The sequence below is a fragment of the Sciurus carolinensis genome, chromosome 14 (genome assembly GCF_902686445.1).
Source record: "Sciurus carolinensis chromosome 14, mSciCar1.2, whole genome shotgun sequence".
In the NCBI taxonomy this organism is placed as follows: domain Eukaryota; kingdom Metazoa; phylum Chordata; class Mammalia; order Rodentia; family Sciuridae; genus Sciurus; species Sciurus carolinensis.
In genome coordinates this window covers 30,856,279-30,882,527 of record NC_062226.1, presented here as the reverse complement: position 1 = coordinate 30,882,527, position 26,249 = coordinate 30,856,279, and the positions used below count along the sequence as shown (strand labels likewise).

Sequence of the window (26,249 nt, the reverse complement as noted above, 5' to 3'; positions counted from 1 at the left end):
CCAGACTCCGCCTGCCGGAAGTGGTTCCGTCTTCGCCGCGGGTCAGAGGTGAGGGATGGGCGGCCTGCGCGGGCCTAGGTGAATAACTGCCCGGAGGTGTGCTCCCTGTCGGCACGAGTTGGAAGAAACCAGGTTAGGTCTCGTCTGTGTGCCCTGGGGAAGCTCCGCCCTCTCCGCCTCTGGGGTTCTGCTGTCCCGGGCCTACAATTAGCCTGGTCCTGGGCCCTCTTCAAGTCAGACTGCCGCCCTGCTCCTGTCTCCTCTTTCCAGGCGAGGCCCGACTCAGGTTGCTGCCACCGGTACCCCTCTCCTGGAGCTCGAATTGGGAGGAAAGCGGACTACAGTCTCGGTGATGGCACCTGAGGTAGCGAAAGTGCCTTAGCGTCGGTTCCGCCTCCTTTGAGCTCCGAAACCCTGGAAATCAGGTAGGGCAGACGAAAAATGCGTTTGTGTCTGTTGTACAGGTGAGGAAACCAGCAGCTCTTGGTGAATTCAAGCTTTTAAAGGTATAACACGGTTCCCTAAGAACTGGGATTCGTACCCGGGTCTAATTTCCTTAAAGCTGCACAAAATAGCGGGGAGAACATTTGGAAATAGGGGAGAAACTGCAAATATTACAGGGAGAGCTGGTGTTTTTGAGTGATCGGTTTATGTGTGGCATTATTCCTCTCTGTAATTGCATCACCTGTTCCTTGTAGGCGTGGGCAGTACAAACTATTATTTCTGCTTTAGGAAACTGAGGTTAAGATATAATTGTCTTGTCCATTATTAATGACTTAGTAACCGTCTCCTAGATCTCTTTCAGCTATCCAATTCTAAACACTATAGAATGTCTATCTTAATCAAACTCTTACTTTTTTGATTCTGGCATTTCAGTAAGTGTGATTCTTGAAATTTTTTTGTAGTTTCTTTGCTCTTTGCCTATTGTCTTATATCTTAACATCTTACCTAGAAATCTATAATGTCAGTTCATCCTCAGTTCTTCCTCCACACGTTATTTTTTTCTTTCTTAAAAGAAATCTGGAGGCGTTGTTGCTTGGTGTGTAATTAATAGATCCTGGTGTGTAATTCATTGTCCAGAAAAATTACTAGTTTTTACATCATTTATGGTCTTTCTTTATTGTTACTCTCCTTGCATATCTTATTTCAGTTTCTGCCCTATCTCTCCAGGAATACAGCTATCATCTTATGCCAAGATGTCAGGAATTGGAAACAAAAGAGCAGCTGGTGAGCCTGGCACATCTGTGCCTCCAGAGAAGAAGACAGCTGTTGAAGATTCAGGGACCACAGTGGAAACAATTAAGCTAGGGGGTGTCTCTTCAACGGTATGGCAAAACAATGCTATGAAAGTGTGCTTTTCTTTTCTCTATTGCAACCTGAAACAAAAAAACCCATGGAAGCTCTTTGGAATAAGGGAGAGCCATTTAAAAAGAAGAGGGAAATAAAATAGGTGCAGTGGATGAAATGTGGTGATCAATTCTAGAAGAGAGGTACATTGACATTTATGTTTGTTTTCAAGATGTGTTTATGTTCTTTTCAGAGTCTGGTACAGCATAAGTTAAAGTTATTTAGCAGTGGGAATATGAATATTCATTTTTAGTCATGGAAAAATTTTGTACCAAGTTCTAAAAGACAGTGTAGTAAAACTGGTGAGAGTGTGGTGAAAATGAGAGTCCAAAGCCAGGCTGACTGAGGTTTATTCTCAGTTGCATGGTCTTAGGTTATCCTTCCTTTGCCTCTTGTTTCCTTGTCTGTTGGATGAATTTATAGTACTTGTCATGTTAAGTTGTTGTGAGGACAAAGTGAGAGTCTTTGTTAAGTATTAAAACACTGCCTTCAAGATAGTAAGTATACCTGAAAGTGAGCTATTTACAACTATTATTGGATTAGATAATATAATGGGGAATAAAATTGGTATTTTTCTTGCTCTTATTGAAATCACAGTTTCATTGGGGCGTATACACCAGAAATTCAGTAATAGTATATATATTTAAAGATCAGAACTTACAAGTTTTGAACTAAATCAAGATTCTGTATTTTGGAACAACCAGAGGATATGATGCTAAAGTGCTTTCCATTACTTATTTTAAGGCTAGGTCCAGAGAGGTTGATTCTATTCAGAGTCAAAAAAAAGTAGGAACATTCATAGTAAATTGTTGATGGGGTGTCATTTCTGGGGCTCTGTGGGGTTAAAGTACTCTATGCTGCTGCCAGGAGCTGATTCTGTCTTAACAGTGCCTCACAGCATGCACTCTAAAGATCTTTATTCAAAGACATTTATTGAATATTCAAATGTAAGTATCCATTGAGCATCTGTTATTGACTGGATGGTGTACTTAACACTGAGGCTAGTCCCTAGACTGAAGTCTGTAGGGCACCATTGACATGGAAATAAACCGTTAAATGGAGTATGATGTATGCCATTGATAGAAATAAGCATATGTTCTAAGGGAAGCCCAGCACACATCCAGCTTGGAGTTTATCCAGAGGGCAGTAAGGAGCCATTGGAAGGTCTCCACCCCCCCCCCCCCCCCCGCCCCCAGTTCTGGGAACACAGGGGTGCTTTACTACTGAGCCTAGTCCCCAGTCTTTTTTTATTTTGAGACAGGATCTTGCTAAGTTGCTTAGGGCCTTGCTAAGTTGTTGAGTCTGGTCTTGAATTTGTGATCCTCCTGCCTTGGCCTCCCAAGTCACTGGGATTATAGGCATGCTTCACCATACCTGGCTGGAAGGTCTTAAGTAGGGAAGTAACATGCTCTGACCTATGTTTGGAGAGGAACAAGGGTTACAACAAGAGTTCAATTAGAATTATTCCCTTGCTTGTTCTCATCCTCCATCTGCCTCACCTGACAGCTCTACCTCTCCAAAAGTGGATCTGAAGCATGTATCCATTGAATCCTACCCTTTAGTTGAAGGTTCCTATTGAAAGCAATAGCTCCTCCTGTGTGTATTTCAAAGTTGCTATAATGATCCAACTGAGATTGTGGGATAGAAGAGCTGTGACTACAAAGTATGCTTAAAGTGGGACTACTGGCAAAATCAGTTGAACTGTCCACCATAGTTGTGCTGAAATATGGCATGCTGATAAGACATGGAACAGAAGTATTTGCTACAGGAAGCCATTACTATAATTTTAATAAGGGAATGTGGTGTGAAGCACCATGGAGATAGCATTGACAAGAAATGCTGGTGGAGTGGATAAGTCATATGAGAGATAGAAGGGAAGATCACGCTAGGGTTTTGGAAGTAATGAAATTTCCTCTTATTTAGCTAACGAGGGATATGAGAATAAGTTCTTGAGAATCATGAGTTTGGTTTAGTTTTGAACATTTAGTAGAGGTAGTTAGACCACTGAGTGGTTAGGTAGTTGGATATAGTAACCTGGATTCTGGAGAGAGGTTTGGGTTAACTGGTATTTGGAGATGGTATTTAAATACAATTAGAGACTCTCAAGCAATAAACATACATATTGAACAGGTCTGAGAGCAGAGTCTTGGGGTATTGCAACTTGTTTGCTTTAAGGAGATGAGAAGGAACTTATTAAAGAGCCCGTAAAAAGAAAAAGAACCAATAAAACGAGGTGTGAGGGGAACAAGAAAGAGTGGTGTCCCAGAAGCCATATGAAAGTGTTTCAAGGAGTTGCTCAAGTGCTGCTGATAGGTTGAGTAAGGGAAAGACGGTGGTATTATATTTAGCAACTGTTCATTGGAGACTCAAAAGACCTATGTACGTGCAGCAGTGGGAATGGATTACAGCATGATGAAGAAAATAGGAAAAAGAGGGTAGAGACAATGCTTTGAAGGAGCATTACTGTAAAAGAGGACAAATAAAATGAGGGCAGTAGCCAGAGAGAAATGGGAAATGGGATCAAGGGAAAGTTTTTGTGTTCTAAGGTTTGTCATATTGTAGCATGTTTATCTATAGATGAAGTGATTTGGGAGAAAGGATGAAATTGATGATATAGCAGAAAGAGGAGACAAATTACTGGTGTGATGTCCTTGGGTAGGTGAGAGGGAATGGAATGGAATGTACATGTGGAGGAATTGGCCTTAACCAGGAACAGGGACAGTTTATACAAGGCAGCAAGAAAGAAGGCAGGGGGTATGGGTTTGGATATAGATATAGGTTGGCAGCTGTGGTTGTGGGAGGGAGGTGTGGGTGTCCTTTTCTGATTGCTTCTATTTTTTTTCAGTGAAATCAAAAGCAAGACTCATCTGAGAGTGAGGATGAGGGAGGAAGAGACAGGCGAAGGTATGAAGTAGTCATCTTGAAAAGAGAATGGATTAGGGAGATGTAGTAGAGTTACTGGGCAGCACTGGGGCCCACCTGAATTTGTGAACATGAGCTTAGAGTGAAACCAGTCATCAGCATGGTGTTTGTTCTTTTCTAGTCACTTTCAGCTGTATGGTCTAGCCTTAGTGTATGTGGAGAGTAGGATGTTACCAGGATTAGAGTTTGTACCAGAGAAGTGTGATGAAGAAGCAAGGAAAGAAAGAAGGTTTTTAAAAGGTGAAATGACTGATCATAGGATTTTAGTCTGATAAAAAAGGAGGTGAGGAAATGAGAGTAACAAAAGACTTGGGAAAAGCATATGGATTGTAGATTCTGGAGAGGTTGAAGAATTGTTGGAGTTAGGAAACTCGAGTGAGTGAGCTGGAAAAATAGGTGGTATTTATGAAGAATGAGCTTATTGAGGACCTGCAGGTATAGCTAAGGCTGAGAATAACTCGGGGAACTGGTGACTGAGAGAGGCCAGTGGCTTGATATCCAGAAAGATCATCTATACAGAAATTGAAATCATTAGGAATTATGTCAGGAATAATATCGTAGAAAGTGATAATAAGCTAGATGCTAAATCTTTAAGAAATGTGGAGACATGAGATGGGCATTTATAGATTACTTCAATCACAGCCAGGAGACATAAGCTGCAAAGCTAGGATGTTTTAGGGAAGCAGATTTTGGGAATGGCAATAGAAAACAAGACATCATCTGCCCCAGGCCTAGAATTTCAAAAAGTGGGAAGGAAACAGCTGCCACTGGAGAAGGCTTCAGGGAAACAGTATTCTTATCTAGGTTTGAGTTATAGCAATGTGGTGAAGATGATGTTGGGAGAAGAGGCCAAAGATATAGTTAATTAATAGTATCAATAAGCAGAGGGGAAACTTGTCTTCTCTGACTTGTCAAGAATGTTTTAACTAAATGAAAAGAGAAAAATAGAACAAGAAATTGGTGCTCTAATAAGCAATTCTTGCTTTAAAAATACTCATTTTAGTCATTCTAGTTAAAGAGAGAATGTAAGCCTTTCTGCATACTGTTTCTTTGCCTATGATATTCATACTTTGTCCCCTCCCCAGCCTAAATAGGCTAGGAACTAGAGAAAGGTCTCATGGAGTGAGATTTTTGCACAAACAGAAGAGAAGGGATCCTGAGCACAAATAGTTGTTTTAAGAGTGTGTGCATTGGTTAGCGAGTTGTGTGATGAGTCATAGAAGTGGAGAATTCAGGAGTTTCAGATCTGATGGCTGCTATTTTTTCATTAAAAAAGGGAGCAAAGCCATCTGTTCAGTGTGATGTGATAAGAGTTTGCTGTTACTTTGATTAGAAAATGGGAACTTATCTGTTAAAGAAACTTTACAAATTATAAGATCTATTCAGGTTAGGAATTCATTTTATTCATTTATTTTATTTATAAACCAGTCTCCCTGGTTTAATGACTTTAAAAGTCTCAGGACACTGGCTATAGAAATGGAATAGTCAGATGTCTGAGTTAATTCTGATTTGGGGTTTGTTCACAGGGGTAGAATAAAAGAATTAAAGGCAGAGAATGGAGAAGAGTAGGCAGGTATTTGAAGGAATTTCTACAGAGGATGATTAAGAATATGAAAGGTAGTAGAAACAAAAAAGGATTGAGGAGAAAGGACAGAATTGAAATTCTGGAGACCTAAATGAGGTAAAAGAACTGGCATATTAGTGTAAGGACATGAAGTACTGGGAAAAATATGATTTTCTTCAGGAAATGGGAAGTTGGAATTTTAAGATTTCAGATGTAGCAGAGTTCCAGATGATGTCTATGTGATTGTTTTGGAAGTTCATGACTGAAGCACAGGGGAGGATAAGATCATGGAAATGAAGGAGTTCAAACTACTGATAGCCTAGAGGCTAGAGGATCAGGTGGTTTGTCCACATGTATATTGAAGTCACCAGGTACATTGGTAGGCACGGATAGAGAAGGACACAGGTACTAAAGTCTTGAATGAATTGATTGAAGTAGAGAATGATCTAGCTGGATAGTGGAGCCTCACAGTAGCATTTCTCTGTGGAGGTAGATGTACATGAAACACTAAATAGCGTAAATTTGAGATTCTTTTGTATTTGTTGTTCTTTCCCTACATCATCACACACCTATACCTTTATCTTTTCTGCTTTTCTTATCTATTTGTTGTAAGATTTCTTTATAATGAATAGCTTTATTCATAAGAAATAACTAATGAAGTAATGTGAACTTGATGAGTTTAACATCTCACTTGCCCAATTTCTTTGTGGTGACTAATAATACTGGTTTCCTGGGGTAGGAGGAGTTAGACATTCGAACACTGCAAACCAAAAATCGCAAGCTAGCAGAAATGCTCGATCAGCGGCAGGCCATTGAAGATGAACTTCGGGAGCACATTGAAAAACTAGAACGACGACAGGCCACTGATGATGCCTCACTGTTGATTGTCAACCGGTACTGGAGTCAGGTAGCTAACTTGTTTATTTGCTCAGATTTGTTTAAGTATTTTAGCTCTTAGTACTCTTCATTTCAAAAGTTGTGTCTTTTTCTGTTTTCGTCATTGTACATACTCTTCTCCAGTTCGATGAAAACATCCGTATCATCCTTAAACGTTATGATCTGGAGCAGGGTTTGGGAGACCTACTAACAGAAAGGAAAGCCCTTGTTGTGCCTGAACCAGAACCTGACTCTGATAGCAATCAGGAACGAAAAGATGACCGAGAGAGAGGTATTTGTGATCCATTCTATCATTGTATGTTATTTTGGTTTTCAAATTTGAGCTTTACCTTGAGGCTGTCCATTTGAGGGGGAAAATGGATTTTGATATTTTCCTCCTGTGTTCTCAGGGGAAGGGCAAGAACCAGCTTTCTCTTTCCTTGCAACTTTGGCCAGCAGTTCCAGTGAAGAGATGGAGTCTCAGCTTCAGGAGCGTGTGGAGTCCTCCCGTCGAGCTGTGTCCCAGATTGTGACTGTTTATGATAAATTGCAAGAAAAAGTGGAGCTCTTATCCCGAAAACTAAACAGTGGAGGTGAGGCAAGATCCTGGAGACCAGAAGTAGTGGGGGATGAATTAAGAAGTCGCCTTGTGGGACTGCAGTGTAGCTCAGAGGTAGAGCACTTGCCTAGCATGTGCATGGCCTTGGGTTCAATCCTGAATACCAAAAAAAAGGAAAAAAAAAAAAAAAAAAAAAAAAGATACGAAAAACAACTCTTCTTTGCATGGTGATTTGTGGTTGCAAACTTACATGTTTACTTTTTTAATTAAATTCTTTGTAATCCTAGTCTTCAGTACTGGTGATGTCATTACTGTGGTACATGAGTTTTTTAAGAATGCTTCATATTTTGAACCACTTGACAGTCCTTCAGTAAACTGAGGAAAGCCCCATTCTGATACTTTCTGTTAGATACTTTTATAAGTAGCAGAATTAATTTTGACTTTAAAGGTCATTTTTAATATTTTTTTGTCTTTGTTTTTAAAAAGAGTTGGCTCAGGTTTTAGAGTTGTAAGATTATTTCTGTGTTTACAAAGGTAAAATAGAAAAGATGTAGATGAAGAAGTATACTTAAATCACTATTTTGAATGCACTGAATGTTATTCAGTGTTAATATAGGAATTTATATTTTTATACTATAGTTAAGTATTTGTGTAGGTAGTTTATTTACATCTTTAGTCATTTGTGACCAAGTTCTTGCTCAAATGCAAATAAATGCCTTGATTTTATGCTTTTCATTGTCTGGTTGTAATAACTATCCTGATGATCATTAAGATACTTAAACTTTCATCTGTAAGAGAAATAAATTGAATGTAATAGAGTTGAACCCTTGGGTGGGCAAGTAAGAAGTATATTATTCTGTAAATTTTAAGGATATTTTTGGCTAAATAATTAACAATTAGGAAGCATGTTGATGGCTTGTGAAAATTTGGTAGGAAAAGGTTTTTTTAGCTTTTTTGTTAGTATGCATATTTCTGATTTTTTATTAGGATAACATAGTTGGGAATGAATGGATATGAGTCCAACCTGTTACCTACTATAAAGCAAGCTATGTGTTACTTTTTTTCCCCCTTGGTTCTAGTTGAAAAATTAGAAGGTATTGTTAAATTCTAGTAATGTAGGTCATTTTCCATATACAGGGGCTATGTTGGTGTTAAATTTGATTTTAGAAATGAATATCAAGTAAAATTAATTGCTGTATTTGTACAGGAACTAAAATGAATAGTATATCAAACAGTACTTTAAAATATTTTTTTTGATAGCATGCATTTAAGATTGATGTTTTAGTCAGCAAAATAGCTGACTAAACAATTGTAGAGGAGGAAGTTTATTTGAGGGCTTACGGTTTCAGGTCTTAGTCCATAGAAGACCAGCTCCTTTCCTCAGGGCTTGAGGTGAGGCTGAACATCATGGTGGGAGAGAGTGGCAGAGGGAAGCAGAGAGAGAAAAATCTCCTCTTGCCAGGTACAAATATATACCCCAAAGCCACATCCCCAATTTCCACCTCCAGCGACAACCTACCACTTCAGTTACCACTCAGTCAATCCCTATTAAGGGATTAATTCACTGATTGGGGTAACACTCTCACAACCTAATCACTCTCCTCTGAACCTCCTTGCATTGTCGCACTCCTGAGCTTTTGGGGTACACCTCACATCCAAAGCATAACAATTGAGTTTAAGTTTAAAAATAAAAAATACATTGCAAATTACAAATAACTTAGCTATTTGTAACACAAAAGGAAGTTGCCATTGATAAGCTGAACTTTCTAAGAAACAAAGATAAATAAAGTGAATTGTAGTATTAACTAACTTTTTGGAAGTTCATTTTTCCCTCATGTTTGTTTGGTCCTTGATTCAAAAGGATTACATTTATGGCTTGTTCATTAATTCACTTAATTAGTTTTCTGATCTTTTTTTTTTTTTGGCTCTGCCCACAGAGATTCTTATTCAGTAGGTATGGGGTGCATCCTAGGGAAATGTCAATTTAAAAAGTTCTACAAGTGATTTTTGATGGGCAGTCCTAGGTTGAAAACCATGGATTATCACATGACTAACCTGTTCTGAATTGTTTTTAAGAGTGATGGCAGTAGGTGGCATGAGAGAGCACATGTTTTTTCTCTATGTATCTTGAGAATATCTTGTTCCATTTAATAATGTTTGGATTTGAACTGTAGTTATGACTCTAATTTTAAACGTATGAACCTGGTATAATAAGTTCTAAAGACTTACCTACCTACCTTGTAAATGGTGGTATACATTTTGGTTTTTGAGCTTCAGGAGTGCCTCTAGCATAGTGTTCCAGAATATGATAAATGAATCCATGATTTTATAGATGCTTGTTTAAAGAATAAAATTCTGCTCCCAACCCCCTTATCTCTCCAAACAGATTTTTCTTGTTGGTGTATGTTAGTAATAGGAATTTGTGATATTTTTATAAAATAGAATTATGTTGCTATTAATACTGATACTGTCTAGAGATCTCCTCTTCAGTTCTAAAATGCAGTTTACTGGGGGATTGTACCTTATCTGAATAACACTAATAACATCCATTTCTTTTTTCTAGTCATTTTGACTTTATAGCAAGGGATGAAGTTAGGTGATCTTGACTACACAATTTGATGGATTTTTTTTTTAATGAAGTCACCTAACCTCATATGTCAGGAGATACTAAAAGCTAGCTTACTTCTTGAAGTTCTGAGGAAAATGAAGTGAGGTAGTATGTTAATGGTTTGGTGGGATATGTGATTTTAAAATTTGGCATTATAGATGCTAAACTAAAGTATAGTCCTCCTTCCTCAGATAATCTGATAGTGGATGAAGCAGTGCAGGAACTAAATTCCTTCCTCGTGCAAGAGAATATGAGGCTACAGGAACTGACAGACCTCCTTCAGGAGAAGCATTGCACCATGTCTCAGGAGGTACTTGATCAGAAAAAAAAAAGACACTTATTTCTATTGGCTCTGACATGTTGACTGAGAATTCTGAGCACTTTAAAGTTACTTTACACTACAAGCCTATTTTTATATTGAAGAACATGCAGGGCAGGAAGTCAGGTCTGAGAAATAAAAATCTGAGGACAGGTTAAGGGAAGAAGAAAATAAGTGAATATTTCTCCTTGATTGTTACTCTTTGAATAGATGTTTTATGATCTTAAATCTTTGGGAAGAAATGCAAAACACAGGAAAAGTCCTAAAGTCCCAAATATTGAATTACAAAAGACTGAAAAATATTACTAAGGAATGACTTGATAAAATTCAACAGAGAATTGGGCAGTAGGAACTAGTGCATTGATAGTGTCCTAGGCACTTGAGGAATGGGAGGTTTTGGTCCAAAAAACCTTGTGCACAACTTGTGCACAAGTCGTGCCATGATCATTCCATGCCAAGATTTGAGCATTTATGTTTCTTCTAATATTCTTGATTATCTTTGTGTTTTAGTTCAAATGATATTCTACTGAAATGTGACCTACCCTGGTTTGGCCACATGTTGATTAGTAATTTCATAGTTACCATTTACTTAGTACCTAGTATTCAAACACTTTATGGATATCATCTCTAACAATAAAATAGCTTCCATTTTACTGCTAAGGAAACAGATTCAAGGAGGTTAGTGACTGATCCGAGAGTGAGTAGAACATAATTAAGCTGTGGTTTGAATGTAAATGTTTTATTTCAAGGCTATGTTCTTCATATACCTATGTTTCCTAAATTTTGTGTTAAGGTCCATACAGGACTGGTTACATGAGAACCATCTGGTGAGTTTAAAAATAATTTGGATTCTCTTAGATCTTCAAAGGGGTTAGAGTATAGAAGTACTTAAAAATAAATCAGTATAGTAAGAAAATGAAATAACCATCTGTGCCACCAGGATGGATAGGTCTTCCTTTTAATGCCCTTTCCTGAATCTCAGCATTACTAAACTGGAGGGCACATAGTTTTGCTCAACCTGGTTGATGTGCTGACTACTGTGAGATGCTACTTGTCAGCTGCAAGCTCACCTTACTTGTCCACTGGGAATGCCTACAGGTCACCTCTCCTGCATGGCATTGTTAGGGTAGTTGAAATTCTTATATGGCAGCTGACTTTTTCCAGTGAACATTCTAGGAACAACAAGCAAAACCTTCATGTTCTTTCTGATATAGCCTTGACTCTTTGTACTGTTATTTCCATTGAGTCACTTAAGTTGATACTAATTTGTATCAACAGATTTAAGGGGAAGATCAAAGATCCCACCTCTTGATAGGCATACTGGTAGAGAATTTTGGGGCATGTTTTAAAACCATCCTGAAGAGTATGTATACATTAATGTGAACATGTAACACAGGTTTTGTGTCTTTATCGTATCCGATTTTGAATTGCTGTGGGGTCACTTTAAAGAAGAATGAAAATTTTCATTTTGTTCTCATATGGATTATCATTTGTGGAAAAGTGGGGAGAGAAAGTTGGTAAATATAATTGTCTTTTTGGAATTTTCATTTTCTAAATTATTTGATAAAATGAATAATATTATCTTTTGTTTCTTAAAAAATATATATTTTCTAATGGATTTGTGGTCTGTCTAGGGAAATGGTGCTTTTCATAGTTAGAAAAAGTATTGAATTTATTTTTTGATTATTGAATCTTAAGTGATCTTGTGTGAGAGTTCGTAAAGACTTCTACAGATTTTGTAACTTAAAATGAATCTGCAGCTTCTTTTGTATTCTCATGCTTTGAAACATCTTTTATATAATTATGCAAGCATTGTTTAATTTTGTGGGATTTAGAACTTAAGCTACTGACATAAGGCATTTCTTTTCTAATTTGGTTTCTTTTTGCTGTTTTTCTGAATGCCCGTCTTTGGGATGTAGTTCTCTAAGTTGCAGAGCAAAGTGGAGACAGCCGAGTCACGGGTATCTGTCTTGGAGTCTATGATTGATGATCTGCAGTGGGATATTGACAAAATTCGTAAAAGGGAACAACGACTCAACCGACACTTGGCAGAAGTCCTAGAACGGGTCAGTACTGTGTTGTTATGGATTGGATACTAGAATCATTTTCAAGGAGTTTTTTCAGAAAGGATCAATTTGGATAATGGTGCTTGGGGAAAAAACTGATCCTTGAAAAGTACATTGCTTATCAGACCAAAATCTTAAGGTCTCTCACTAAAGAATCTTTGTCTTTTCTGTAGGTGAATTCAAAAGGCTATAAAGTATATGGAGCAGGAAGCAGTCTCTACGGTGGCACAATCACTATCAATGCCCGGAAGGTAAAGTTAGTGACTCAGGGAGCAGTATTTGACCTGGTGTTAGACCTTGTGCCTAGGTACTTGGATTGGTTCAAAATGGGATTTCCTAGAAGAGTGAATCAGTGGATTTGGAAAGCTTAGAAATGGGAATGACTGAAGCATTCTTTTTATTTATTCTCATTTGCTATTTCTCTGCTTTTCCAGTTTGAAGAAATGAATGCAGAGCTTGAAGAGAACAAAGAGTTGGCTCAGAATCGTCACTGTGAGTTAGAGAAACTTCGGCAAGACTTTGAGGAGGTCACTACACAGAATGAAAAGTTGAAGGTAGGAGACACATCTCTGTAAAACAGTAAAATCAGACTAACTCATGTATGTATATATAAGTGAACCTGCATAATTTACCAGTGAAAAGAAGAATGTACAGAAAATTGAACATTCCTTCATGATAAAAATTCTAAACAAATTAGTTATAGAAAAAATGTACCGCAACATAGTAAAGGCCAGATATTTTAAGTCCATAGCTAGCTTCATACTCAGTGGAGAAGAGTTGAAATTTTTCCTGTAAGATTTGTAACAAGGTAAAGATGACCAATTTCACCATTTTTACTCAATATCATACTAGAAGTTCTAGCTAGAGCATTTAGGCAATAAGAAATAAAAGGCCTTTGCCAGTTGTAGTGTTGCACACTTATAATCCCAACAATTTGGGAGCCCGAGGCAGGATTCCTAGGTTGAGGCCAACCTCAGTGTCTTAGTGAGACCCTGTCTTTTAAAAAAAAAAAAAAAAGTGTGTATCTGTGGGCCAGGGTTGTAAATCAGGGGTACAGTGACCTCTGGGTTCAATCTCCAATATCCAGTACCTGGGAGGGGTGGGAACAGGGATGAAAGACCTTCAAATTGGAAAGGAAGAAGTAGTGTGTACTTTTAGATGATGTCAATAGAAAAGACTCCATCGAAAAAACTATAAGAGTTATAAACAAGTTCAGTAAAGTTGCAGGATACAAAATCAATATATAAAAATCAGTTGTTTCAGTCAGCTGTTTAGCTGCTATAAAAAGACCTGATGAGAACAATTAAAGGAAGAAAAGTTTATTTTGGGACTCATAGTTTCAGAGGTCTCAGTTCATAGGTGGCTGACCCATTCCTTGGGTCTTCAGATATGTGGTGGAAGATAGCAGTGGGGGACATGACACCAGGAAGCAGACCAAGAGCTCCTTTCCCAGATACAAAATATGTGCCCCAAAAACATGCCCTTCAGTGACCCACCTCCTTCAGCCATATTCTGCCTGCCTATAGTTAACACCCAGTTAATCCCTGTTAGGGGATTAATGCACTGATTATGTTAAACATCTCAGAATCTAATCATTTCACCTTAGAACTTTCTTACATTGTCTCTTATGAGATTTGAGGGAAACCCAATATCTAAACCATAACAAGTTGTTTTTCTATGAAAAGAGAAACTATGGAAACAATTTCATTTTATAATAGTGTTTAAAAAAAGTATTTAGGATTAACTCTGGCCAAAGAGGTAGGAAATGTGTACATTGAATGGATAAAGAAAATGTGGTGTAGATACATCATGAAGTATTATTCAGACTTAAAAGAAGGAAATCCTGTCGTTTATGACATATGTGAACCTGGAGTACATTATATTAAATTAAACAAGCCAGGCACAAAAAGACAAATACTGCATGATCTCCCTTACGTGTGGGATCTAAAGAAATGGAACTTACACAAACTGAGTAGAATGGTGGATACCAGGGGCTGAGAACTGGGGACAATGGGAAGATGTTGGTCTAAAGGTAGAAAGTTTCAGTTGTGCAAGATAAATCCTGGTGATTAAAGCTTGGTGATTATATTGATAATTTTGTATTTGTACTTGAAATGTACTAAGAGACTGGATCTTAAATGTTCTTACTACAAAAATGGTAACTGAAATGATGGATGTGTTAATTAGCTTACTTATGATAATTATTTCATAGTGAATACATTTATCAAAACATCATATTATACACTCTAAATATATACAATCTACTTGATTATACTTAGTAAAGCTGGGGGGAAAAAAGAAAATCTTATTTACTTACATATTTATCTATTATCTACACTTTGCCTTGTTTTTTGAAAAGAATTTAAAGCAACCCATAAAGAGCAATAGAGTGATCAGAGTGTTCTAATTTAGGAATTGTTGAGAAAAATGAAGAATAGGGTAAAATAGAGTGAAAATTCAAAATAGATATCAGATTGAATATAAGGTATATGAAAGGAACATGCAAAGACTGTGGAGGATTTTTTGCCAAAGGCGGGCCACAGATTTGGCTCTGCAGTTTCTTGCTGCCAAAACAAAGGAATAAAAATGATCAGTGATGTTGTTGGTGTTCAAACCTGCCTATTAGAATTTTCCCTTCTCGCTGTCTTAAGGGAAGAAAGAAGATTCTGTAAGTTTTCCTCATCTGCATTCAACCGTGGCCACCTGTTTTTTATAATTTAATTTGTCTTAGGGTAAATAAGAATAAAGATGTTTGAACTAAAAAAAACAAAAATAAATTAATGGAAGTGTTTAATTAAAACAAATAGTTGCTTAGGTGAATAATAACCTATTTTTGTTACCAGGGAATTAAAAAAATTTTTTTTTCTTGGCACTGGGGATTGAACCCAGGGCCTCATGCATACTAGATAAGCACACTACCCCTGAGCTATATTCCTAGCCCTTATTTTTGTTACCTTGTCAGAAATATTTCTCTGTGACTGTAAAGGGAGGAAGTTAGTGACTGGGGTTCTTAACTATATTTTTAAAAGAACCATCCTGGAAAATTTCATAGGGCTATTCTGGTAGCTCTTCTTCTGTCTTTGGATCTAGATTGAAACAATTTAAGAAACATATCAAAACAGTCCTGAGTGAGCTACTATAATTTGGGATAGGTTTTACAAGAAGAAAGGGTAGATAGACTTCATAATCTTCATAAGGTTGTGCAGAACCATCAGTGAGTTCAGTGTTTTATTTTGTACATGTCTAGCATCTTGGTCACGCATGCTAGATTGTACTTCTGACTTGACTTTCCTTTGTGTCCTTCTAAGGTGGAATTGCGTAGCGCAGTGGAGGAAGTGGTTAAGGAAACTCCAGAATATCGTTGCATGCAGTCACAGTTCTCTGTTCTGTACAATGAGAGCCTACAGTTGAAAGCTCACTTGGATGAGGCTCGGACCCTACTTCATGGAACCAGGGGAACTCACCAGCGCCAGGTTGAACTCATTGAGGTAACAGCCCTGCTTTGTCTTCTGTATGTGAATTTTTCTACTTCATAAGTGCCACAGGTTTGTTCTCTCTTACATAGTTAATCTCTTATCCACTAAGCAAACATTTATAGAGTGCCTATCGATCTACTCTGTTAGATGGTGAACATATAAAGATGAGGTAACAGAATTCCTATCCTCAAAGATCTTATAGTCCCCTGGGAGAACAGTGTCCTTTCATTTACAGCATGGTACAATAGCAGCAAAAGGTACAGGGGTGGAGGAGACAGAGCATCTGATTTGACTGTGGAGACTTCTTGATTCCACTTGAGAAGGTGAAGTCAAATTTAAAGATATACAACTTGTAGTTAAAAGTAGGAGTACATTTCCAGCAGTGAGATCAGCATGTATGAGAATGTGAAAGAGCATGACAAGTAGTTTCAGGTGACTAAAGCTTAGGTGTGTGAGGAAGACCTTGGGTGAAAGCTACAACACTACTTACATGCCATTATGGTGTATAATGACATCTATAGATAATTTTTTTAAAAGGTGGAAACCTTTGTTTATATGTTCACTTTTATTTTTACCATAGTCCTTAAAATAATGTTTTTAATAGTTGGTCTTATTATATATGTCAGCCAAATGAATTACTACTGCTTTACATTTTTTTATATACTGTTTCATGATTTAGGTCTCTAACTAAATTATAATATTTTCAGAGTTGAAGTCCATTTCCTTTATTTCTTCAGTATTATCCTCCTAGTTTCTAAATTAATGTTTTGAAGCTATCTAGTGTTCATTAAGAATTGAATGATGTGGAAATTTTCAGAGTAACCAGTTCTTTCTTTATCATATTGTTTTTTCTTTTTAGATCTTATAGGTCAAAGTTAGGAGACGGACTATTAGAATGTGATGATATTTCCATATTTTGATATGAATTTTTGATTGGTTCCTTTTTCTGTGTGTAGCGAGATGAGGTTAGTCTTCACAAGAAGCTGAGAACTGAAGTGATCCAGCTAGAAGATACACTGGCTCAGGTCCGCAAGGAATATGAAATGCTGAGGATAGAATTTGAGCAGACCCTTGCTGCCAATGAACAAGCAGGTATAATTATTTTTGCTCTACCCTGCAATTTATAAATTAATAAATGCCTTTCTTGAAAGATACAACTTGGTCCCCAGGATTTTTTAATACTAAGTTCAATTCAAAAGTCCTAAAGTACCTTAAATCAAATCCTGTGATTTCATTTTTGACTCACAGCCCAGGTGTTTATTTTTTAACTCAAATTGACCAGTTTCACTTTCATCTTCTGAGAAAGAATATTTCTTTTGGTAATTCTCCCTGTTTTTCAGAATGTTCTCATGTGTTCTGCACTTTTTCTTCTTGTGCCTTTACCCTCATTACAGTTCCTCTTAACATTGCTATTGCTGTGTTTAAGGCCCTATAAACCGGGAAATGCGCCACCTCATCAGTAGCCTCCAGAACCACAATCACCAGCTGAAAGGGGAGGTCCTAAGGTATAAACGGAAGTTGAGAGAAGCCCAGTCTGATCTGAACAAGGTAAAGAGGAGGAGTAGAATAAGTATCACTAGCTATTAAGGTTGTTCAGCTTTTTGAGTGAGGTGAGAAATATGGTTACCATAAGCAATGGATGCCTTTCCTTTCTTTGTTCCCAGACACGTCTGCGCAGTGGCAGTGCCCTCCTGCAGTCTCAGTCTAGTACAGAGGACGCCAAGGATGAACCTGCAGATTTGAAACAAGATTCTGAGGACTTACCCACCCAGTCCTCAGCATTGAAGACATCCCAGGAGGACGTCAATGAAATTAAGTCCAAACGGGATGAGGAAGAGCGAGAACGAGAAAGGAGGGAGAAAGAACGGGAGCGGGAAAGAGAACGAGAGAAGGAAAAGGAGAGAGAACGAGAGAAGCAAAAACTGAAAGAATCAGAAAAAGAAAGAGATTCTGCAAAGGATAAGGAGAAAGGAAAACATGATGATGGAAGAAAAAAGGAAGCAGAAATTATCAAACAATTGAAGATTGAACTCAAGTGAGACCCATATGTAGAGTGACTGTTTCTGACTCAGAACCTTAAGGTTCAGACATCAAGAATGAAATTAAATGTTTAGTTGATGGCATGATCTGCCTGATCATTCTAATATTTTATATGTAACTAAATGTACCAATTAATGTGGTCTCAGTTTGATCAAGAGTGACTGCCTGGCTATTGTGAAGTCTAGTTGAGTGGTTAGGTATCAGTAAACCCTGTGGTTTTGTCCTTCATTAGTATGAAGAGAAGGGATATCATAACACAGTAACATACTTGAGAATTATTCTAAATAACTGAATTTAGGTGATTGCTGGCATTACTTGTACTTTAAATTGTACTAAATGGAACATGCATTGCTGTAACTTAAACAATATCTGATGTATTTGCTTGATAATTAAACTAGTTTTAGGTATGCCAGAAGAGATTTCTTAGATTTACTCCTATAGAAAGTTAGTCAGATAGACCAGCTTCATATGTTGGTATCTCCCCTGCCTAACTAATAATTTATCTGGCAGTACTTTTAGCTCTCCAGTTTCCATGGTAGAGTCTTTGTTAATGTTTTAATTTGAGGGACCACTGTACTCAAAATACTTGAACTCAAGTGTAGTTAAGAGGTTTAATAATTTAGTAAGAAGTGAAATGTTAGTGTTTAGTTGGTGGCTAATCATTCAGCTGTCAAATCTAGGATTACCAGTATATTTTAAGCTTTCAAATTTTCTCCCTTTTTCTTTCTATTGATCTCTTTAAGGTGAATATTTTTTTAAAAGTGTCACATTAGAATCCTCTGAGTGACTTATTTAAATAATCCCTGGATCCCATCCCAGTCCTATTGAATCTCAGTTTTTAAGAGTGGAACCATAGAAGTTTGCCTATGTAATAAGTGTCACAAATCTTTATTTTAAAACTTTGTCCGAGAATTGAAGGGAGAAATGATTCATTTATACAACTTTTCTGTACTTAGTATATTCAGAAGTCTATTGATAGTCTGTGCAATATTTTGTTTTTCAGTTATGACCTAGAATATTTAAAAAGAAACATTTAAAAATATTCTGCTCAATTCCCAATTCCCTTGCTCCGATGGCCTTTGTTTTCTCATTCCTTTTCCCTTCCCTTTTCCCTCATCATAGGAAGGCACAAGAGAGCCAAAAGGAGATGAAACTATTGCTAGATATGTACCGCTCTGCGCCGAAGGAACAGAGAGACAAAGTTCAACTAATGGCAGCTGAGAAGAAATCTAAGGCAGAGGTAATCTAGTCTTCCTCTTAAAATTTTAATTTCTAGGATTTTTCCTTTATAATGTTGTAAGATAGAGTTTCTTTCTTTGAATTTGAGGTTAGTGATTAATTTAGCAACACTTTCTTATTCTCTCCAAGACCATTTAAACTAGAGATTTTAAAGATTCTTTGCAAGGTAGGTAGGAACATATTTCAGAATTACTGGAATAGGAATAGTTTTAAATTTTTTTATTCCCCACTTTGCCCCTATGAATTATACTATAGTTGTTGTCCTCTTCCTGACTACTCTTGGGAGGAATTTTTATACTTTTATTTGTTGAGGCCTTAGGGGGAAAAAAGATTGATAAACTCTTTTATATTATTTACAGTCCTCAAAAATGTTGCTCATGAAAGCATGAAATGGAGGAATGGATTTTTGTTAAAACAGTGTTGTGATGTGCTGTATGGAATCATTTATCATTATTATATCATTTATTTTGTTGCAGAATTCTGCAAATGTTCTTGTGAAATATTGGGCCATCCATCTTGCACAGTATTAATTGATTTTTTTGAAAAAATTTATAACTTACTTTTTATGTTTATGTAATTTTCCTTCTACAGTTGGAAGATCTAAGGCAAAGGCTTAAGGATCTAGAGGATAAGGAGAAGAAAGAGAACAAGAAAATGGCTGATGAAGATGCCTTGAGGAAGATTCGGGCAGTAGAAGAGCAGATCGAATACCTGCAGAAAAAGCTGGCCATGGCCAAGCAGGTGGGAACACTTTCTTTAGTTGACTTTTTAAGTAAATGTTACTTCACAGGGAAGTTACTGCCAGTGAAATTTACTTTTATTCTAGTCTTTTTTGTTGTTGTATTTTTTTATCCTTTTGTTTTGTTTGTTTTACATTGAAGTCTTTCATTCCTGTATTATTTTGTTTTCTGTGTTTGGGAGGCAGAAAATTAATTTTTATTTTCAAATGGATTGCCAACTATTTTAACTTCATTTATTAAGGCTCTGTTCTTTTTCTGCTGTTGTGGAATAAGGGAATACAGTGAATGTAAAATTTAAAAAAAGATATAATATTTTTATAGATTATGATAGTAAATATATACAACTAAGGAACATATGCTTTCCAATTAGGTTACAAAAGAATAACCAATATGTTGATTATGGTTGTAGACTCTTTTCCTCACGATGAATGCATTTATTATTTTTAAAGTCCCAGTACATTTTTATTAGCATTCAATAATAAAGATACAAAAATTGTGGGAAAAACCATTTATGTATATTCACTGTTAAGAACACCCTCACTGTTTCTAAGAATTAGCAAAGTGTGACAATATTTTTAAGGATAACTTGATCATTAACATAAAGTTTCAATAGGTAAAATAGCTTGGGATATTGGACAGAGAAAGAACTGAATGAAACTCTAGAAATACACAAAAGTGCATGTGGGTATTTAATATACACTAACAATATAGTTTTACATCATTGAGGAAAGGGAAGAATGTTAAATGTGTAGGACAAAAATAATATTGGGAAAAAAGTCATATACATATTTTAATACTATACTAGGATGATTTCCAAATGGATCATATTCAAAAGATGAATCCATCAAGGAGTAAGAGGAAAACAGGTAAATTATTTTATAAATAGAGTGGAGAAGACCTTTCTAATTAGGGTGAGGCTAGAAAACCTGAAAGAAAGACTGATAATTTTGAGTTACGAAAAAAAAAAAAGATAACACAGAACTTCTAAATGGCAAAAACATTGTTACTAAAGAAAACAGATCAAATGAGAAAAAGGAAAAAAATAACTTATCACAAAAGAACTTATCTTTCTAATATATAGTAAAAAATCTCTGAAAAATAATAAAGGAAGAAACATCAACCCAACAGAAGAATGGGCAAAAGATATGAATGGTTCGCAGAAAGGAATTCAGATTGCTTTTAAATATGTGAAAAGATGCTCAGTCTTACTTTAAATAGGATAAATATAAATTAAGGCTATTGTTAGGTACCATATATCACCTATCAGATTATGAAATGTAGTATGCTTGCAATAGCTGAAAAGTCTGTAGATTAAGTTCAGTATTGTAAGTTGTGAAAAAGTATGAGAAAATGTGAGGGTTTATGATAATAGGTGTTTTTTTCTTTTTTTTTTTTAACCCAAGTGCTACTTGATAAGTTTGCTCAAATAAGGTATGTGTAGTTATTATTTGCTGTACAGACCAACTAATGAATATCAGATCAAAAGTTGGTGCCAGTGATTTCAAGTAATTGGGCTTCTGTATTGGCAGAGAACTTAGTAACCACAGAAAGCTTAAGCTTAGTCTTAAACTAAGTCTGTCTCGTGTCACTAAGTTAACAGTGGGAAAGTTTATTTTTCTGTATTCATTCTTCGGAGTTAGAAGATTCTGCTTATAAGATTCCTCATTTTAGGAAGAAGAAGCTCTGCTCTCGGAGATGGATGTCACAGGCCAAGCCTTTGAAGACATGCAGGAACAAAATATCCGTTTGATGCAGCAGTTGCGGGAAAAGGATGATGCAAATTTCAAACTCATGTCAGAGCGTATCAAGTCTAATCAGATCCATAAATTACTCAAAGAAGAGAAGGAGGAGCTGGCAGACCAGGTTTTGACTCTGAAGACCCAGGTAATTAGGATGAGTGGAACTTTCTATTCTGTTGAAGTAGGTTGCTTTCAGTATGAAGATACCTGTCCAATGGTCATTGTGGCATTTTTTTAATAATATGAAAAACCCCTGCAAACCAAGTATCTATTATTGGGACACAGATAAATAAATTATACAGCCTGCAAAGGAGTACAATGTAACTGTTAAAACACATGAATTTCCTGATGTGGAAAACATTTGTAAAAATATATCAAGTGATTTATTTTCTCTTTTGTATTAAAATGTGTGAGTATGTACACACATTTCTGGAAGGTTGCAGGGAAACAGTGCTTATCTAGTTATCTGTGGATGTTGAGTTTGGGTGAGGGATTAGGAAATGGACATGTACTTTTACATTTTATCCTTTCATATTGTAAAATTCTACTTTATGCATTAATTTCAAGAAAAAGACTGTAACCTCCAGCTGTTCTGAAAGAGAAGTGCTTGGACTTTTATTTGAGCTAAAATTTATATGTTCTAGTAGGAATTGCCAGGTTTTGAGGACTAGTATGGCTGCAGAAGGTATCTGTAAGTGTAATTTCAACTATTGGCAATTTGGAAAAGAATTGCCAAGATTCTTTTAAAGACTTTTAGTGGTTTCCCAGACCCTTACTTGGATCTCTTGTCAGTATTTTATATTAAAAGTGAAGTGTTCAATACTAATAGTCTTGCTGTTTTTTCTTTTTTCTTTTCTTTTTTTTTTTTTTTAACCCTGATAGTGGGGATTGAACCAAGGGCCTTGAGCATGCTAGGCAAGCACTCTACCACTGGGCTACCTCTTCAGCCCTCTTGGATGTGTTTTGAATGGTTCATGGACATAATGAGCAATAGTTTGTTTCTAACATAATATATTTCCTGGGCCTATGAATTAAGAAAGCATAGCCAATTTTATTTTATTTTTCTTCCTGTTTATGTTAATATCTGATTTTCTCCTCCAAAGGTTGATGCCCAGTTACAGGTAGTAAGGAAACTGGAAGAGAAGGAGCACTTATTGCAAAGCAACATCGGCACAGGGGAGAAGGAGCTGGGTCTTAGGACCCAAGCCTTGGAGATGAATAAACGCAAGGTATGATGGATATTTTGTAATCTTAAAGTGAGGGTCAGTCTTGACGAGCAAATATGTTTAACCTGGATGAAATTTCAAGTTCATTTCATTCTTTGAACTTAGGTTAACATTTTGCCTTACTTGAAATCAGGGATGATAAGATGTTATTTGTACATCTCACATAGGCAATGGAGGCAGCCCAACTTGCAGATGACCTCAAGGCACAACTTGAGTTGGCGCAGAAGAAGCTCCATGATTTTCAGGATGAGATTGTGGAGAACAGTGTCACCAAAGAAAAGGACATGTTCAATTTCAAACGAGCCCAGGTAAGAGCAATTCTCTTTTTCTTAAATTTCAACTTTTGTGAGGTCTGAAGTGATCTGTGAGATGAACCATTAGTCTAATGTATATTATTTCCAACTAGACTTTAAGTTCCTTGTGGGAAAAGACTGTTTTCTTCAGTGTCATATCCTCAAAGCTTATTATGTCTTCCAGCTAATCAGCATGAAATAAAAGTTTATTAATTGTGTGAACTAGCATATCAACATGAGAAGATTTAAAAATTCTCATTTTTCTATTTTTTGTCATGTCATCTATTTTTCACAGTGTCTTTCTATCCTTATCCACAAGCCTATAAATTATTTTAATTCCATGAAACCCTCATCTTAAAACTAGTTGCCACAAAATAAAGTGGCCTGTTTTCTAAATTGTTAGATTATGTTTTCACAGGACTGAATTGACAGTAATTGAAATAACTCTAATTTGGGGATATGGTTATGGTTGTCTTTTCTGAAACAAAAGAAAATATCTTGCCATTTGCAGTTCTTTGCATTCCTAAAGATAAATTGGACATGAAAGGACAGAAGGTACTTTTTTTCCATGTGCAAGTTCAAGTTGGAGAAAATATTTTCTCAAAAATAGCAGGTCTGTGTGAGGAATTGTGTCTAATGGATCTGTTGTCCTGCCACAGGAGGACATCTCAAGACTTCGAAGGAAGCTGGAGACCACCAAGAAACCAGACAATGTGCCCAAGTGTGATGAGATTCTGATGGAGGAAATTAAGGATTATAAGGTTAGAAATACTGCCTCAGTGATTTCTTTGTTTTTTTGTCAAAATCTGAAGTGGTCTACTAATATATTGGGGGAATAACACTGAACTTCTTTACATGAAGATAACCAGAGAGTGGGTTTATTTCATGGGGGAGATGGTGCTCTTGTCCTAGTGCTTTGTGGTTTTCTTGTTGGTTGGTTTGCTTATATATGATAGCCATTTGGTTTTTAAACCTTTATGGTTGTTCAGACTCTGACTTCCTTCTGTTTTAGGCACGTCTGACCTGTCCATGCTGCAACATGCGTAAAAAGGATGCTGTACTTACCAAGTGTTTTCATGTTTTCTGCTTTGAGTGTGTGAAAACACGCTATGACACCCGCCAACGCAAATGTCCCAAGTGTAATGCTGCTTTTGGTGCCAATGATTTTCATCGCATCTACATTGGTTGATCCATCAAGAGAAGAAGAGGAGCTGGCTAGACAGGCACTTATTCATTAACCACCAAACCTCTACCTCTTCTTTTCTTGACAGTTTATCTGTCAACTCCCATTCCTCCCTCCATAGACTCTCTGCTCAAATAGCTAGATGACTTTAGGGGAAAGGACTGGTAAATGTAAGCCTTGGGTTATAGAATGAATTAGAAACAAATGAAGAAACAATTGACTCATATTTGACCCACATTTGTCTTCCCTATCAGCTTTATTTCCACCTTTTAGATTTTTTAACATTTTTGAGGGGGTTGGGCCCATTGTATAATCTTGAATTATCCATTCCTTCTATAGAAATCAAGTTGGTATTTTTGACATGGAGATGGGAACAAAAAATGGAAATGTTATTTTGGGGGAGTGACCTTTTAGAAATAAGCTATTTATGGGCACACACTTTCCTTAATTTGAGTAGTTAACTTTTTCTAAACTTGAATTATAAAATAGTATAATTATGCTACTCTTTCCTGGATGGTTTGAAACCTTAATGAAATTATATCCAGGATAATTTAGTCCATTTCCCATTTACTTGCAAAATAACTTTTAAGGTCAGCTGGCTTTCTTATTAAGTTATTTAAGTTTTGAATGTTCAACAACTTAAAGTCTTTAAGTTTCTCAAGGCCAGAATAATTTCAAATAAAATAGACATTTTTGCCTTCTAATGAAATAAAAATTGGAGATGAGGAATAGGACTGAGATGGTAAAGAGATCTTCTGGGTACTCTGGGAAATTGATACAAAGAGGCTTTGGTGAGCTATGAATTACTCTCATCCTCCTCTCCATAGGGGTTGTTGTCAGCCCTGTTTTCCAGAAGATTCAGTGTAATCCTTCTGTAGGACTTTGTACTCCACAAGCTTCAATTAAAGCAGGATTCAGTTTGTTTTTGTGTTAGTGTTTTTTCTTTGAAACTTTTTTCTTTGTTGTTATTAGTAGATTTTTACACCTGCTGTTCTAGAAATGAGTTTTCTTGAACAGAAATGAGATTTAGAAACTGCCTGTGTTTTAAGTATTTAGTTCTTTGATTATTGAAGTAGTTTTCTCCCAGTTTTATTGAGTCTGTTCTGAGAAGACATTATGCTAATAAGATGTCAATTTACCTAAATTCTCTTCCATTCATTGTGGGTAAGAGATTGTGGTTTGTTTCTTAGGGAGTGTCACACAGCCTGGCACTTCAGGTTGAGAGTTCTTATTTATTAGTTTTATGATAATAAGCCACATGGTTTCTCGCGTTTGAAAAGGGTTGTATGAAATGGATCCTTTTTGACCACCATCTGTCCTAGATGATGGTTAAGGACAAATTTCATGTCCTTTTGTAGTTACCAGCTGCCATCTGCAGGACTTGTGATGAGTCTAGTTGGGGAATCTTACATGGTCTTCAAAATAGGTCACAAGTCTGTTGATCATTCCACCCAACACATGCACAGAACCATGACTGATGGGGTGAGGCCCTGCTCCTGGATACATTGTGCCTTTGCACAAATGGGCTGCTTGGGCAGCAGGTTGTTTGGGTTTGGACATTAACTGTTGATGACAACTGACTGAGAAAATCAGCTGCCCAGCACTGAGGGATTGTGGGCAAGTGGAATGTTGTGGAGGGAAGCACTAATTCCAAGGGAAGCTCCTCTGGTTGAGAAGTTGAGGTCCAAATAACATAAAAGACACTCTCTGTCACTTCATATAATGACCAAAAATGGTGGTGATTTTTTGGACAGTCCAGTTTTTCTCACTCCAGAAGAGAGTACTAAATGGGCTTTGGGAATACCCCCAAATTGCACATCATGTGGTCTGGGTTGTATGTACAATATTTTTAGATTTTTTTCCCCTGATTTTTAAAGGAATTTGGAAAATTCACAGTCTCCCCAAAATTAGAAATCAAGCTCTATGTCCATAAGAACATTATAAGGGTTATTTCTTTAATGCCGATAAATGCCAATTTCAAAGATGATTATAGAACTACTGGAGGCTTCTCAATTTAAAATAAAAAAAAAATTCAGATCTTGTATGAATTAC

At 36.6% G+C, this 26,249-nt stretch overlaps 1 protein-coding gene across 3 annotated transcripts; it reads left to right on the top strand.

Moving 5' to 3' along the window:
* On the top strand, window positions 1-26,249 carry Rnf20 (ring finger protein 20). Of its 3 annotated transcripts, XM_047524777.1 has the most exons (21): window positions 1-132; window positions 271-425; window positions 1,171-1,325; window positions 6,573-6,740; window positions 6,854-7,001; window positions 7,120-7,302; window positions 10,068-10,186; window positions 12,115-12,261; window positions 12,435-12,512; window positions 12,696-12,815; window positions 15,570-15,749; window positions 16,694-16,829; window positions 17,164-17,285; window positions 17,402-17,772; window positions 18,900-19,017; window positions 19,608-19,757; window positions 21,428-21,640; window positions 22,599-22,724; window positions 22,889-23,029; window positions 23,674-23,775; window positions 24,027-26,249. In XM_047524777.1, the coding sequence occupies exons 3-21, from the start codon at window positions 1,197-1,199 to the stop codon at window positions 24,201-24,203; spliced, it is 2,928 nt and encodes a 975-aa protein (XP_047380733.1). In that variant the 5' UTR covers window positions 1-132; window positions 271-425; window positions 1,171-1,196; the 3' UTR covers window positions 24,204-26,249. The 3 variants fall into 3 exon arrangements, with proteins under 3 accessions (XP_047380733.1, XP_047380734.1, XP_047380735.1); XM_047524778.1 differs by having other exon boundaries at window positions 34-425; XM_047524779.1 differs by lacking the exons at window positions 1-132; window positions 271-425 and adding an exon at window positions 4,193-4,251 and having other exon boundaries at window positions 1,186-1,325.

Excerpts from the sequence above, each read along its gene's own strand:
- Rnf20 (XM_047524777.1), top strand. The coding sequence starts at position 1,197 with ATGTCAGGAATTGGAAACAAAAGAGCAGCTGGTGAGCCTGGCACATCT. Across the intron at positions 1,326-6,572 it reads TAGGGGGTGTCTCTTCAACG|GAGGAGTTAGACATTCGAAC; the intron begins GTATGGCAAAAC and ends TTCCTGGGGTAG. Across the intron at positions 22,725-22,888 it reads TGGAGATGAATAAACGCAAG|GCAATGGAGGCAGCCCAACT; the intron begins GTATGATGGATA and ends CATCTCACATAG.